Source organism: Panthera pardus, unplaced genomic scaffold (genome assembly GCF_024362965.1).
Source record: "Panthera pardus isolate Hobbes unplaced genomic scaffold, ASM2436296v1 HiC_scaffold_12, whole genome shotgun sequence".
Lineage (NCBI taxonomy): Eukaryota > Metazoa > Chordata > Mammalia > Carnivora > Felidae > Panthera > Panthera pardus.
Window position 1 is genome coordinate 33,969,047 of NW_026526677.1, and position 16,327 is coordinate 33,985,373.

At 36.3% G+C, this 16,327-nt stretch overlaps 1 protein-coding gene across 1 annotated transcript in view; it reads left to right on the forward strand.

Moving 5' to 3' along the window:
- Positions 1 to 16,327, forward strand: part of SLC5A12 (solute carrier family 5 member 12) — a 47,984-nt gene that overhangs the window by 16,251 nt on the left and 15,406 nt on the right. Inside the window, exons 5-9 of the mRNA XM_019456564.2 lie at positions 767 to 921; positions 1,040 to 1,180; positions 6,786 to 6,915; positions 8,129 to 8,217; positions 12,609 to 12,721. Of these exons, the coding sequence (XP_019312109.2) occupies positions 767 to 921; positions 1,040 to 1,180; positions 6,786 to 6,915; positions 8,129 to 8,217; positions 12,609 to 12,721 (628 nt within the window). The remainder of the gene's footprint in view (positions 1 to 766; positions 922 to 1,039; positions 1,181 to 6,785; positions 6,916 to 8,128; positions 8,218 to 12,608; positions 12,722 to 16,327) is intronic.

Below are 16,327 nucleotides of genomic sequence, written 5' to 3' on the forward strand. Positions count from 1 at the left end.
AATCCGAAGCAGGCTCCAGGCTCTGAGCTGTCAGCACAGAGCCCGACACGGGGCTCAAACCCAAGAACCACGAGATCACGACCTTAGCTGAAGTCGGACACAACCAAATGAGTTGTGTCACCCCTCTTTAATGCTCTCTTACTGCTCTTAAGAAATCATTTATGTAGACTTGTCAAAATCTGTGTGTTCTGGCCTCTAGCAAATTCAGCAACCTCCCTTTGGGCATTCTGTATACATCTCGATCTACATATTCTAGCATTCTCTCATTTCTTCAGCCATACATCTCCATCCTTCAAATGCCACTTCTTCAAGACCAGGTCAGGACTCACTGCTATATGCTGTCATAGTAACCTGTCCTTCTTAACCTCACTGTCCACAATCCTAAATAATTAGTTATATTATTGTCTGGTATCTGCTTCTCCCACCAGGTTATATACTCTATGAAGTTAAATAATGAACCTGTCTTTTTTACTTGCCATTTTTATTCCCATGCATAACATAGTGCTTGGCACATAAAATATCTCAGTGACTATTGAAGACAGAAAGAAGAAAGAAAGAAAGAAAGAAAGAAAGAAAGAAAGAAAGAAAGAAAGAAAAGGGAGAGAAAGAAAGAAGAAAATAAGAAAGAAAAGAGGAAGGTAGGAAAAGAAAGAAATGGAAGGAAAGAGAGAAAGAAAGAAAGATTGCATCAGTGGAGAGGTTGTAAAGAATTGGAAGACTTGTAGCCTTCCTTTTCAATAACTCACATCCATTGTCTCCATTGCAGGGAGGATTAAAAGCAGTGGTGTGGACAGATGCATTTCAGATGGTTGTCATGATTGTGGGATTCTTAACGGTTCTCATTCAAGGATCAGCTCATGCTGGTGGCTTACACAATGTAATAGAGCATTCAACAAATGGATCTCGACTAAATATATTTGAGTATGTCCAATACTACTTTTCCATGTTTTATAAAATTTAGCTGCATGACCTCAACAACTAAAATAATATCTGGCATTAAAAGAGCATCTTTGTTCACTCACTTCTCTGTGCCTCACAGCTTTGATGTGGACCCTCTCAGGCGGCACACTTTTTGGACAATCTCGGTGGGAGGAACTTTTACATGGCTCGGGATCTATGGTGTTAATCAGTCGACCATACAGCGATGCATTTCTTGCAAAACAGAAAAACATGCAAAACTGTAAGTTATAGATAAATGTTTCTGTTTTCTTTTCCCTTACTGGGTAGTTATTATATGCTTGTGCACGTGCACGTGTGTGTGTGTGTGTGTGTGTGTGTGTGTGTGTGTGTGACAGAGAAATGGAAAGATTTATTTAACCATTTCAACAATTTTTTGAGGCAGGCATTACTATTCCCATCTTAGCAGGGAAGTGAGTTTGAGCTTGTGTCTGCCTGCCTTTGCTCTCCATCATTTGTTACCTCCATTTATTGAGAAATTACTGGGTTAAGTCAGGTGCCATGACTGACAATGCAGAGGTAGATAGCATAGATTTTCTACTTACAGTTTCTGCGATGAGGTGGCCCCTATCACTTATTTGATTCAGCTTGTGGTCTCTTGAGCACTATTTTTCTTTTAAATATCCTTAAGTTTTCCAAGGACAGGTTTAAAAAAAGGAAAGCCAAGGTAATGAGGTAAGACATAATAGGGCTTCCACCAATTCAACTCTTGCTGAGCTAGCAGTCACCAGTCTTGCTGGGCGTGCTTACCCTGAAGGACTCCAACAGGGGCACAACTTATGAAGCCTTTTCCAAACCCTTCAAGGCATCCTGCTCTGGAACAGGGATTGAAGGAAGTGATGTATTATTCTGCAGAACTGGAAGCAATAGGCTAGAATTACATCTAAACCGGACATTTTATCCTCATTGTTGCTGTCCAAATACCAGCATCCCAGATTTGTCAGGATGACCTCCATGTTTCTTAGAGTGAGAAACAGCCACTGTGAATATTTCCACAACTGATTTTAAAATACTTGCAGTGCAGTTTTTTTCTTTAGACTGAATACAAGATAACATTGCTGAGACATGGTTCACCATTTTGAACTTGAATTCCAAAAGAGCACATATTACTTCTATATTTCACACATTCTCAGAAGGAAGAATTGAAAGCATTACCTAGTATTCCATTAATTCACTGATACCATATTCATATCCTATTACAATAAATAATATTAACAAATCCTCCACACAAGATCGTCACTTTATCAAATAGCTGCATTACTTAAAATGTAAGATCAAGTGTGACCTTGATCTCACAATTCATTTAAAATTAAAATTCATGGGGCGCCTGGGTGGCTCAGTCGGCTAAGTGACCGACTTCGGCTCAGGTTATGATCTCACGGTTCGTGGGTTTGAACCCCACATCGGGCTCTGTGCTGAACGCTTGCTTGGAGCCTGGAACCTACTTCAGATTCTGTGTCTCCTCTCCCCCTCCTCTGTTTGTGCTCTGTGTCACTCTGTCTCTCAAAGAGGAATAAATGTAAAAAAAATTTTTTTAATTAAAATTCGTTTAGGGACCCTTGCCTGGCTTGGTAGGTAGAGGATCTTGAGGTCGTGAGTTCATGTTGGGCATAAAAACTACTTAAAAAATAAATAAAATTAAAATTCATTTAAAATTCTGTTTTAAAATGGAGTTGACTGGGGACGCCTGGGTGGTTCAGTTAGTTGAGCTTTCACCTCTTGATTTCAGTGCAGGTCAGGAACCCAGGGTCATGGGTCAAGCCATGTGTCAGGCTCTGTGCTGAGCATGGAGCCTGCTTGGGATTTGCTCTCTCTACCTGCCCCTCTCCCCTGCTTGTACACCCTTTCTGTATATAATAAAAAAATAAAATAAATAAAATGAAGTTGACTGTATCTCTACAGGGAAGGATCTTATGGTGAAATAAATAATAATTCTCTGTTACATCTAGATTTTTTTAATCTTATGTTTGTGTTACATTATTTTTTCTTGTGAACACGCTAATTTCTCCCTATTACTACGATAGTACCTGAAAATAAGGAAATGTATCTTTTTCATAAGTTTTTTCCCACAAGGTCAAGAGTAATATTTTGTGCTTATTAAATATTTATCGCTTATTTGAAAAGTTATGCTTCAAGAAGGCCATGCTTACATGTGTGTATGTATAAACGCATACCTGGAAACACATATTTATGTAGAAATACACATATTTGTGTGTGTCTGTATACAAAGGAGGATAAGTGTATATGTGTAGGCACAGACATATACATATACACACACACTCCCAAGTATGTGTTTGTATTTGCATATCTTTAAGCCTCATTTAGTGAGTTGAAATCAAACAAAAGTCAATACAATTACATTTACAATAGTTGCCTGGCGTCTGGAATTTGTTGCATGAATATTTAATGGGTATGAAAACTGTCAGAAAAAGAGAGATACGCATGGAGAAAAAATGTACATGATTTCTTAAGCATTTAGGATTGCAACTCCTGGTTCCACCCATCCCCACTTCTGTGGAAGAACCAGAGCTATGATGGAATTTTTTAAAGTTTATTTATTTATTTTGAGAGAGAGAGTAGAAGAGGAGCAGAGAGAGAGGAAGAGAGAGAATTCCAAACAGGCTCCCTGATGCTGGGCTCGATCTCACGAACCTTGAGATCATGACCTGAGCCGAAATCGAGTCAGATGTTCATCTGACTGAGCCACCCAGCCACCCTGCTATGATACGAATTTTGTGAGAATAAGGAAAGGTGAAAAAATAAAAATTCTCTTTAGAAAACACTTCCCTGAGAGATTCCAAATTGACTAAGTTCATACAGTTCAGGAATGAAAAGTCAGTCCAAATGGTCAGGACAGTTGAAGTGCATGCAGCTGGAAGGAAGGCTGCAGTGAGGATGTGGTGAGGCCTCTTGTTTGTCACACAATGGAAGGCTGAGGTTCACCACGGATTCGGCTGGAGGCCACGCAGAGCCAGCTGCCCATCGGCTCTCACCTAGGAGGCCCTGCAGACTGTTGATTAAATGCTCTGCTTCTGTTCAATTATCTGAGAGCCTGGAGCCATTAAAACATTCCATCAGAGTTTAAGAAAAGCTCTTCTAGTTGGGAAAATACATCCTGAAACATTTGTAGGTGAAAATAGATCCAGAATGTTCATACTGAATGTGTCCATGGGTTAAAACCAGGCATTTGTTTATGATATAATTTCATGACCAGGAATGCTGATTACTCACTAAGGATGATTTGATTGATCTTAAACCCAATCGATTTTCCTGGCGCCTAGAAATAGTATCACCCACCGTGTCATTTTAGATGTGCTCCTTGGAAACTGACTTCCCCTCCTCTAGACTCCAGTTTATCTTTCAAAACTACTGATCTTAAATAGTGCTATGAGGGTAGTAGGGGCTGGTGCAGCTTCTCAGGTTCCTTCCCGTCTCCATCCCATCTCCTGACTAAGATAATCACACACGCACACACACATGCACACACACACACGAGTCACTTTTGTTCTATTCCTACTGCCTTAGTTTGTTTTCCTCATATCTTTATCACATCTAAAAGCATCTTACTCATTTCTTTCATTTCGGTGATCATCACCTGTCTCTAATCCCAGAATGTAATCTCCATGGGGGTGGGTTCTGTGTTGTTCACTGCTATGCCCCAGTATCTAGAACAACCTCGTACATGGAGATGCCTGATAAATATGTTTTGAATGAATCAGTGGAGCCGCTTAAGTTACAAGTAGGAAAATTAGCTTTTAAGGAATCACAGTCCGTTTCTAATAAAAAACAAATTCACAACACAGGGCTTTAATATTTAATACAGTCTCACCATTGGTTTCTCATTTCCCACAGTTGACTGGTGAAGCTTTAAAATTGTTTTGGATAATGTGTGAATGTTCTCTATATAGCTATATAGCCTACATTTATTTTAACAAAGTGTAACTCATTAAATCCTTATACTAGTCCTATGATAGAAATAAAGCAGATGTGTTAACACTCGTTTTACAGATGATTTAACCGCCTCAAGGTGTTATATAACTTGTCTAAGGTCAGATGGCTATTAAGGATAAAGTTTTCTGACTCTGGGATCAATGTTATTTTTTAAAAATAAATGATGTAAAGAGTACAATTGTATTGTACTCAATTTCTACCATTAATTAATTAATTCTTTCAATTATTCACTACCCCAAATAAAAATAATTTCATGTATGCTATGTGCCAGCACTATTCTATAGTACTGTGTTTGTTTGGATGGGAGAAAACAATAATAAGCAAATAAATATATTATATACTTTCAGATTATCATAAATGCTGTAAAGATGTAAAATAGTATAAGGAATGGAAACAGATAAGACAGCTGAAAGTGACTGTTTCAAATAAAGAAGGTCAGAGAGGCCTCTCTCGAGGTGGCCTAAATAAAGGCTTGAATCCAGTTGTCTGGAAGGGAGGAAAGCAAGAATATAAAAGTGCAGTTAATAGGGATTGGCCACCTCATGTGTCACTTCTATTCCCAAACAGCGGTCTTTAACTCAACCCCTCTAAACACAAGCAAACAAACTTGTAACTCAACACCAAGCATTGTTAGAGTACTCTCAAGGAAGTAACTTCTGGGATAAGTCCCTTTTCTAATGTAAATAGTATAAAATAGAAACTTCCAAACAAGATAATTATTTAACCATATTTGTTTCATAAATGAGTAGTTTGACTTAAGCGTTTTATGAAAGCTAGGTATACCTATACATTATGGGTGTTAAGAGACTTTGAAATTAGTGTGTGTCCTTATATTTATTTTTTTTAATTACAAAAATTTTTTAATGTTTATTTTTGAAACAGACAGACACAGAATGCGAGTGGGTAAGGGGCAGAGAGAGAGGGAGACACGGAATCAGAAGCAGGCTCCAGGATTAAGCCATCAGCACAGAGCCCGATGCGGGGCTCGAACTCAACAAACCATCAGATCATGACCTAAGCCGAAGTCAGAGGCTCAGCCGACTGAGCCACCCAGGCACCCCTCCTTATATTTAAATGTGGATGTATCTGATTCCCTTTGAACAATGACTGGATCCAAGAAATTTCCCACTGTTGCTCTCCTGGCCCTTTGAGACTCTCTCCAGAATGAGATTGTTTATATAAGTCCAGTCCACTTTCAAGATAAAGAAAATTAGTAATAATTTGACTTTCAGAAATCAATAATGGCTACAATATAGCTATAGCATATTGTCAAGGCACTCAAACTGGAATCAAGCATACCTGTGTGTTGTACAATATAAAGAAACGCTCCCCAGAATATGGGGAAAATGACCTAGCCTTTGTATACTTTCTATTCTCTCTAAAAAGAAAAAAAAAAATCAACTTTAAATTTCATTCGGATGGTGAATGAATATAGTGAATATTTCCAAAATGTGTCTTCTTCTACATTTATCTCATTATCCTCCTAGAAGTAAAGATGTTAAAATGTAAGTTTACTTTTTGACAGTTTTATGAATTGAGTGGGGTGAAAGTCACTGGCAGTTACATAATATGAGTGATCGGTATATGAAATTTCATCCAAGATCTTATACCACACATTGAGACTATGCAGAAAAACTTATTTCAAGAGAAAAGCCATCAAAAGTCCTCATTCAATTTTTGTAATCATTCTAAAAATGTAACATTCCCAAACAAAAAAAAAATTGCAAAAGTGTAAAATGTAATGGTTCTTGAAAGCTGTGGAATTTTATTTTACAGCAAAAAGCCACCAAAATTTTCACCTTGAATTTTTGGTGATGTCTTCATCATCCTGTAATATGGCATAGAGGCTACTGATAGATCTATGTGTTCTTCTCTAGAGCCTTGTATTTTAACTTGTTGGGTCTCTGGATCATTCTGGTATGTGCTGTCTTCTCTGGCTTAATCATGTACTCCCACTTCAAAGACTGTGACCCTTGGACTTCTGGCATTATCTCAGCACCAGACCAGGTATGTGTTCCCTTGGGTCCAGAGGGAATGGCTGAAATCAGTGTGCTTCTGGCCATCAATGAGTAATATGGGTTCTTTCTCTTTTTCCACCTGGATCTCAAGGCACTTCCTAAGCCCCAGAGAGTTGATTTCTTTCCTTTCCTATTGGGTGATATACACACCAGGTTCTAATAGTGGGGAGTGACATGTAAAAAGGTATCTCACCTTGTCCTTGAAGACAAGGCCAGGGGCCACGACAAGGCTGAGGAGCATGGAGGTTAGGCTTGAACCCATAGCTTTGGTTATCCATGTGGCCTTTAAATTCTTTTTTTCTATATGTCTCAAGGTTCATTAAAGATGCTTTATTCTCAGATTGAACAATATGACCCTTGTTTCTATAATGCTTCTGCGCATGTGTTCTCACCATAGCTTGAACACCATCAACCCAATGTACTACATTAAATGTGCTTTCAAATTTATATGGGGCACCTTGGTGGCTCGGTTGAACATCCAACTCTAGATTTTGGCTCAGGCCATGATCTTGCAGTAGTGAGATCAAGCCCCAAGTTGGGCTTGGGCTCTGTGTCGAGTCTGGAGTCTGCTTGGTATTCTCTCTCTCTCTCTCTCTCTCTCTCTCTCTGCCCCTCCCCTGCTCATTCTCTCTCTCTCTCTCTCTCTTCAAATAAATATATAAACATTAAAAAAAACCCTCCATTTATGGAGGATATGCTCAGGAGGAACGATCACCTCTCTCCCCTCTGTATTTTTCACTGTCCCCTCTGTCCTGCGGGGGGGGGGGGTCCCCCTCTCACAAATCTGGCTACAGAGTGGAACCATAATACCTACATTCTCTGAAGACCTGTTTTAAGCATTTGTTGTTAGGGTTTAACTGCTAACATTAAGGGTAAACAGATAAGGGAATGGCATACATTGCAAACATAAGAAAAACAAAACAAGTTCCTGAACTTTCTAAAGTTGATCCAACCCTTTTTCCTAGTATCCACTGCCCCTTCCCACCCTTCCTCCTTCCCTACAGCTGGAGCTGGACCTCAGGTCCCCTGAAATTGGATTGATTATAACCTCAACTGCAAGCATGTAGTCTATGCAAACTCCTGTATTATTTTTATTTATTTTTTGTCTTTTTTTCCCCACCTTCTTTTGCTAAAAATAGACATTCTCACATTTCAGACTCTGCTGATAAGACCACTAATTCTATCTTGTTTTACCTCCAAAGCTGATGCCGTACTTTGTCATGGAGATATTTTTCACAATGCCAGGACTGCCTGGACTCTTTGTGGCTTGTGCCTTCAGCGGAACTCTGAGGTTAGTATTTTGACAACACCCTGCTCTGATGATGCTGATGATAATGACAGTGGTGATGGCAAGGGCGTGAGATGACAAGGGTGATGGTGGTAGTAATCACCAGTACTTACTGAGTACTTACTGTGTGTCAGCTGGCTTGCTGAATGCTTTACTTCACACAATGTATAGAACTTTACTCAGAAAACTTTATGAAGTAGCTTGGAGCATTAAAAATAAAAACCGACAATTATCTTACCAGCTAAAGATGTGCTTATTGGGGCTTATTGGGAAATAAAAGAGAATTATAATCCAGGACAAATAAGCAGTGGCAAAGCTTTATGCACGTCTGGGGAACAAAGGAGAGGTATGCTTTATTTTAAGGAGAAAAGGACTAAGTTGGGAAGGCTGTTATGAACTAAAAGACCATTTGAACTGGGAGTTCAAAGTGTGGCAGCTTTTCATTGGCTGAGTGGTTGCTGAGGGGAAAGCTTCTCTTCCTCAAGCTGGAATAGAGAGTAGTATCCAAGTGCAAGGTCAAGTCCCTGTCTTCCTCATGGATCTGCAATTGACCACAAGTGGTAGGGCATGAGATCTCCTGCTGAAACTTCCTGACCTCATTTTAGTGAAGTTTCCCGTTACTAATTTTCTCAGAAGGTTTGAAGCTAGAGAGTGAGCAATGCCATACAATTAAAGCCTCAGGCTTCTGTCAGGGCCAGGGACTGTGATAAAGCAAGAGTGGCGAAAGTGGGGAACCAGTAACAGGCATTTGCTTTGACACAGTTGAGAGATGATGGTAACTTGAAGGGTCGAGGTAACAGTGTTGAGATCAATGTAGTATCATTACCTTCCTTTATGCCAGACCTTTGACTCTATGAACTCAGCTGGTTGGAAAAGCCTCACTTCCCTTCCTGGAGCTCAGTTGCAGATAATCATTGATAAGTTTTGTCAAAGGCCAATTTTAAGAGAGTAAAATGGTCAGAGTCAAAATTCAAACAATAGCAGAAGATCAAAGTCAAAGTTTTATATATTATTCCTCAAATCCTTTGTCTCAACCCACAGAGTTAACCGCTGTTAATTTCTTGTCAATGAACCTGAAAATTTCTTTGCTTTTGGGAACATATATACCTTTTAGTGAATGAAAAAAAGGATCATATTGTATATATGGTTTCATTTGAGGTAATATAATTTAGAAATATTTCCACATCAGTAGATGTACCCTACTCTTTTTTAAAATCTGTGATTTATTTGACCAATCCTTTAATGTAAGACATATCTAACAAATCTGTCTTAGTCTGCTCAGACTGCTATAACAGAATATCATACACTAGGTGGTTTATAAAAAAAACAACAACAACAATTTCTTGCAGTTCCCAAGGCTAGGAAGTCTAAGATCAAGGCCCTGGGAGATTTTGTGTCTGGTAAGGGCTCAATTCATGGCTCATTTATGACCATTTTCTTGTTGTCCTTACACGGTAGAAGGGTTAAGGGAGCTCTCTTGGATCTCTTTTGTAAAGTCACTAAGTCCATTTATAAGAGCTCCACTGACATGACTTCATCGTTCCTAAAGGCTCCAGCTCCAAATACTATCACCTTGGGGGTTAGACTTCAGCATATGAGTTGTGAGGGAACACAAACAATCCATAAGGTATTACAACGTATATCTTTGTGAAATTGTGCAAGGTTATATGTAGGCTACATTCCAAGAAGTAGAAATACTGTGTCCAAATACTTAATAGTTTAAACTTCTCATGGACATTGCTAAATTCAGCTGCAAAAATTCTCAACAATTTATATTCTAAAAAGAAAATACTAGAGCATCTCTTTTCTCACACTACCACCAATATTGGATGCTATCAAACTTTTCAACTTGCCAAACAAATAGGTGAAAAATGGTAACTAATTAGGATATGAATTTGGTTGACCATAAGTGGGATTGGCTACATTTCCCTACTTTCATTGGCCATTTGTATTTCTTTTTCTGTAACATGCCAGTTTATGTTCTTTGTTAGTTTTTTAAAGTTTTCCTCTTTATATACAAGAAAAATAGCCTCTTGGCATATATCTCATGTTTTTTCATTTGTTGTTTGTATATTTGCTTTATTTCTGAGTATATGGAGATTCTAATTTATATTGACCAATTCTTTTACATCATGGTTTCTGGATTAATATTATTCTCAGAAAGGCTTTTCCATTCTATCATTATAACTAACTATCCAGACACCATTCTAGTATATTTATAGTCTTATTAAATAACAAACCTTCAAATCATCTAGACTATATGTGTGGTATAAAAACTGAAGTGGAGCTCGACACTTATTTTCCTTCTAAGATAGTAGCCAGTTGTCCCATTACTTTTTGGTAAATAAGCTGTCTTTCCATCAGTGACTTTAAATGCTATTTTTATTATATCCTACATTCTTCTATATATTTGGGACTTTTTCTGGATTTTCTTTATAGTTCTTTGGTCTATTTATCTATAATGATGCAAACACTGATAATTTTAACCACTATGCTTTAAGATATGATTTAATGTCTGTTATTCACAATGTTTTTCTTTTTACAGAATTTCCCTTGATATGTAGATTTTTTCCCCTGATTATTTTCAGTTAATTCTTTGGGATTTGAATGTACAGAAATCATAATATTTGCAAATACTTTTGAGTTTTTCTTTTTTTAATAAGTTACACTTCTATGTTCACTCTCATATACTTGGGCATTGAGAACAATGGTAATAATTGAGATTAGCAGAAATTCTTATTTTTGTTATGACTTTAAAGGAAATGGCTCTTGGATTTTACCATTAAATGTGATATCACGTTTTAATTTGAGAGATATTATTAACGTTTAAGAATATTCATTTTAAGTTAATAAATTATAAAAAAGAACAAAATGCATGTATTTATTCTTTTAGGAAATTTTTTTATCAGAGATATTAAATATTAGTAAATTATTGGCATTTTTGAAGTGGCTTTTTTTTTTAACTTTTGGCATATTAATATGTTGACAGATTTCCAAAACAGCAACATCCTTGAATTTATATAATGACTTTAACTTGCTTTGGTGTGTAATTCTAATTTAGTGTACTACTGAATTGTTTTTACTAATATTATTTTTAGGATTTTTGCATCAAGAACACAAAGTGATATTATTCTGTGGTGTTGAGATTGAGATCTCAGGGAAACTTAGGACAGGAAAAATGAGCACTAGAGAGTCAAACACATGGAGGGGTGACACTGCAGCTTTTATTTTGCCCCTCTCTAAAGAGCTTTCCTTATTTATCTTTCCTTCTTACTCTAAGGCTGGGTCTTTCCAGAGTGGAAAACATATATTTGTCAAAAGGTAATTCCCCCATAAGAGAATGGTTGGCTCTTTTGGTCTCAAGACCAAAAATTCTAAGAAAGGGACACAGTTGGCAGTGGATGCTATGGAGAGATTACTTCTGCTAAAACCTTAAGGAGGATGTTGTTCCATATGAGGAATTAAATAAGCTTTCATGCTATTCTGCAAAGAAAACCCAAATTTCCAGGTCCCCTGTCATCAAAGTGAGTTTTACGGTCCTAAGAGTGGACTCTAGGTGGAAAATCAGAGGGAATATAAGATTCTTTATGTGGTTTTAGTCTTTGCCCATTTCCCATCTTATCCTTTGCTCCTCTCTCCCTTACAAATTGCATTCTACTCAATCTGGTGGCTTCAGGTTGTTGAATGCAACAAGTCTTCCATCTAGAGGTATTTAAATGTAATTTTCCCTTTGCTCTGGAACATCTTTTCCCCAATTTGCATGGGTCCTTTCAGTGCCTATCTTAATCATCATTTCCTAAGGAAAGAGTTCCCTAACTTCATATCACTTTAGGACTCTGCAAGGCATAGTTTCATAGCATGTTGGTATTTTCCTTCATACCAACTGGGACCAATTGTGTAATTGGTTATCGAATGTCTATTTCACCGAGTATAAGGTGTATGCTTTTCTGGTTCGCCACCATATGCCTAATATGTAGAATGGAGAGATGCATAAATGGATGCATAAATGGTATGAGTGAATGATTAATGAATGGCAAATTGTACTTATTCCTGGATTAAGACAGTCAGTATTTCCTGCCTCAAGTCCAACCAAACACACACACACACATACATACTCATGCACAACCTCTATTACCGCCTGCTAACTCATTTAATGTCTTGTTCAGGGGCATTAGTAGGCATTAGAAGAAGAAATCAGAGAGCACTAAGCACAGAAACAGTTTTGAAGAGCAAGTAGGCAGGCCACGTTGTTCCCCTGAAATCCCAGGATAAGGACATGTCTGCATCTGTTTTTTGTTTCTAGAGCCCTGTCTTGTCTATTTGCTATGAAAGAGGGGGCAGGCTGGTCAGCTTTATTTAGCCTGGACTGTGTTCTTGCTTTTCTCTCCCTGTAGCACTGTGGCTGCAAGCATCAATGCCTTAGCAACAGTGACCTTTGAGGATTTTGTCAAGAGTTGTTTTCCCCGTCTCTCCGACAAGCTGAGCACGTGGATCAGTAAAGGCTTATGTAGGTACAGCCGGTGGATCTTCTACTCCATGTCATGAAATGTACATGTGGTGCATGTCAAAATCCTGCACATGCTATTCAGCACTCATTACAGGCACAAAGGCACACGGAGATGTATGAGGAATTTCACGTATGAATTCACACTTCCAAAGATACCAGGAGGGTAACGGGAGAGAATTACCAGCTAGCTTACCTTTCACCAACCTTATATTCGACACTCTTCTGTACTCCCCCTACACGCTAGATTTGTCACTTCAACATCTCCCGATTATGCCTTGTATTGATCATATCCGTCCCTCTACATGGGAAGACATTCTGCTCACTGTAGCCAACCACATGGTCTAATAAAGTCAAATTCTTTCCTTTTTTTTCTTTTTTATTATTTATAATTGTCATTTACTTACTTATTTTAATTTTTTTAGTATAGTTGACACACAATATTGCATTAGTTTCAGGTGTACCACATGGTGATTTGACAAGTTTATACATTATGCCAAATTCTTTTCTAAAGAATTTTTTATTACCAAACTCCTGGTAAGCTCACTTCTAGGAATAGTTGCTCTTTGCTTAATCACACATTGCATATTATGTTTACGCTCACTGTAGCACTTACCATACTGAATTATAGTTTTGCAAAACATTTCTTCTTAGGTATAAACAAATTATATTATTATTCAAGTATTATAGAAAATATAGGTAATTGGAGAAAATATATGCACTTTTTGAATAAAATTATAGCTACTTTTGCTCTTTGTTGTTTTTTCTAGGATGCTATAGTGAGCATTTTCTTGTGTCATGTATGCATTATTTGAAAACATGGTTTTTTAATGTTTTCTTAATAGTCTGCAAAATGGCTTACTTTTTTATTTTTATGTTGTTACCTTTTAAAATCTTTTTTCATTTTTGGTAACATTGTGATGTTACCCATATACATTAATCTATAATGGCATACATAATTTTTTCCTTAATAAAGACATACAATAGAAAATTACCAAATCAAATAATACAAATTCACTGAAGTTCTTGATATATATTATGAAAAATGTTTCCAGCATGGTCCAATTAATATTTATGTGTGGCAGCAGTGAGTAATGACATATTTTTCTATGCACTTGATATCAGTATTTTCAAAAATTGGCCAACTTCATGGGCAAAATAACATCACATTTTTGCTTTAGTTTATATTTTTTGATTTATAGTGAATTTGAACATTTGTCAGATCATAAATAACCATTTGTATTTCTGTGAAAAAATTATTTATGCTTTCTGTTTGTTGATGAGATACTAGAAATTTTGTCTGTAAAATCTCTTCATGTATAAAGGAAATGCTACCTTTGTATATTGAAAAATGTCCTTCAGATTTTTTTAAATACATGTTTGATGTACAGAAATTATATTACATAGTTTTTAAAATATATGTAACATTTCTTTTACTATTTTATCCATTTCTTTATGCTTACAAATTTGCTCCCATTAAAAACATACTTAAATATTTCCTTATTTTTCTCTAGACTGTCAATAATTTTGTATTTCATATTAAATGTATTCAAATTATTTGATTTATGATGAGGATCTAAATTTTTTTTCTTATACAGCCAATTTTCTCAGCATCATTAATCTAGTATTATTCACTGGTTGTTAATATTTCAGTGATGATAATATACAATATAAGACTCTTTCATCTATAAGGATTTGTTTAAGAATATCATATACTTCTTTTCATTAAGTTATTTACCAGTTGTAGGACAATACCATCTTGTCTTATACTCTAGCTTTATAGTGTTTTACTTAAAATATCTGCTAGAGCAACTCCTGTCACTTTTCTTTTAGTTTAAAATTTAAAAATTTTTCAATTGTAACTTTCCTTTTTTTTTCTACCAAAACAAACTTTAGGTAATATATGTTTATATATTCTTCATATTAACTTTAAAATACTTTATTGCACATCATGGAGCTGCACCTCTATCCCAATGGGATTGCATTACATCTGAAAATATTTGGGGGAAGAATTGACATCTTTGTAAGCTTTCTACCTAGCAATAGTATTTTTCTATAATGGTATCATATTTTCTACCCTGTATGTTAATTACACTTATGTCTTCCTCCTTCAGCTTTTCTCTTCCTCTCACTTCTTCTCATTTCCCTTTTTCTTCTTTTCTTCTTTCATTGATATTATGAACGGGATGCTTTTTCCATAGTATCTTCTAAACTGTTCATTATGAATGTGGAACACCTTCAACTTTTCATTTATTTTGTTTTGTATCTGGTCATTTATCCAACTCTTGTTGGTTCTTAAAATTCTAATGGGTTTTCTAGTAAGTGTCTGAAAGTATCGATTGTTTTTATCTACTTATTCTTAAATGTTCTTCTAATTTGGATTTTTTGTTTTCCATATACTTTACTTTTTCTTGTATTTTTGTAATTTTGTTCTTTTCCTCTCCACAAAGCAAATTTCTTAACAATAATGATTTTAATTCTGTAACTGTGCTTCACTCCTTATATTTTATTATAAAATTATTATGTAATTATATAAATTCAATTTTACAGTAAAACTTAAATTTTTTGCAGTCCAGTCTATCACCTTTAAAGATAATGAGAATAATTTTAGAATTCCAAAATGTTTTTATTGATCAAACTTGGTTTCTGGTGTAGTTGTGAGCTTCCTTATTTTTCTATCTTATTGAGAAGTTGGAAAAGATTGCATTGAAAGTTGTTAGACTGATTTCATTTTAAGAGTGAGTTCCTGATATTAAATATCATGTATATCATGTACTAAACCTGAAATAAAATAACAATAATAATAATAATAATAATAATAATAAATTCATGGTACTTTCGATGTACCAGGCACTACACTATTGGATGCATTATTTATGTGTAGTCCCTTCCTCACATTCCTAGAATGTGAGATCTTTGGGGCAGGAATCACATTCTGACTTTATAGCACTGGCACTGGTAAAGTGCCTGACATATGGTCAGTACTCCATAAAAGTGAATTAATAATCATGTTGGGAACTGAGCTAGATATTTAGCTGAGAGATCATTTCAAACAGAATAAACAAAATCATTTTCTGTCCGTTTCTGTCACTGTGGCTGGGCCTATATCTCCAACTCTTTGTCTCTTTATCCCTCCCTTATTTAGTTTAAGGGTTATAATGGGAATTGAATGTAATTTTAAGAAGATCTTTAAACAAAGATGCATAAAAACAGTTGTTTTTTAAAAGGTGGTTAAAAGAACTCATCATCTTAAAAAGATTAGTAAGACCCATATGCTGCTTCACCCCTCAAGCTCCCCTGGTACTGAGGCCCTGCATGAGATGCTTCAAAGGCGAGGTACTCTGATGGCCCTGGTAGGTCTCCCATGTAGATATGTAAACAAATAATCATTATGCAATATACAAAGGGCCATAAGGATGACATGAATAAAGCACTAAAGGAAAACATTAGAAAAAACATTCCAGATTTGCAAACGCTGTGAGGTAAAATGTATAGATACTTTAGCCATCTTAAAAATGAAGAGCTCTCTGAATCCCAGAAAGGTTAGTGATTTCTTCAGCTGATTTTTGATGAGTGGTCAAACCGGAATTTCTTCCGCATTTTCATGTT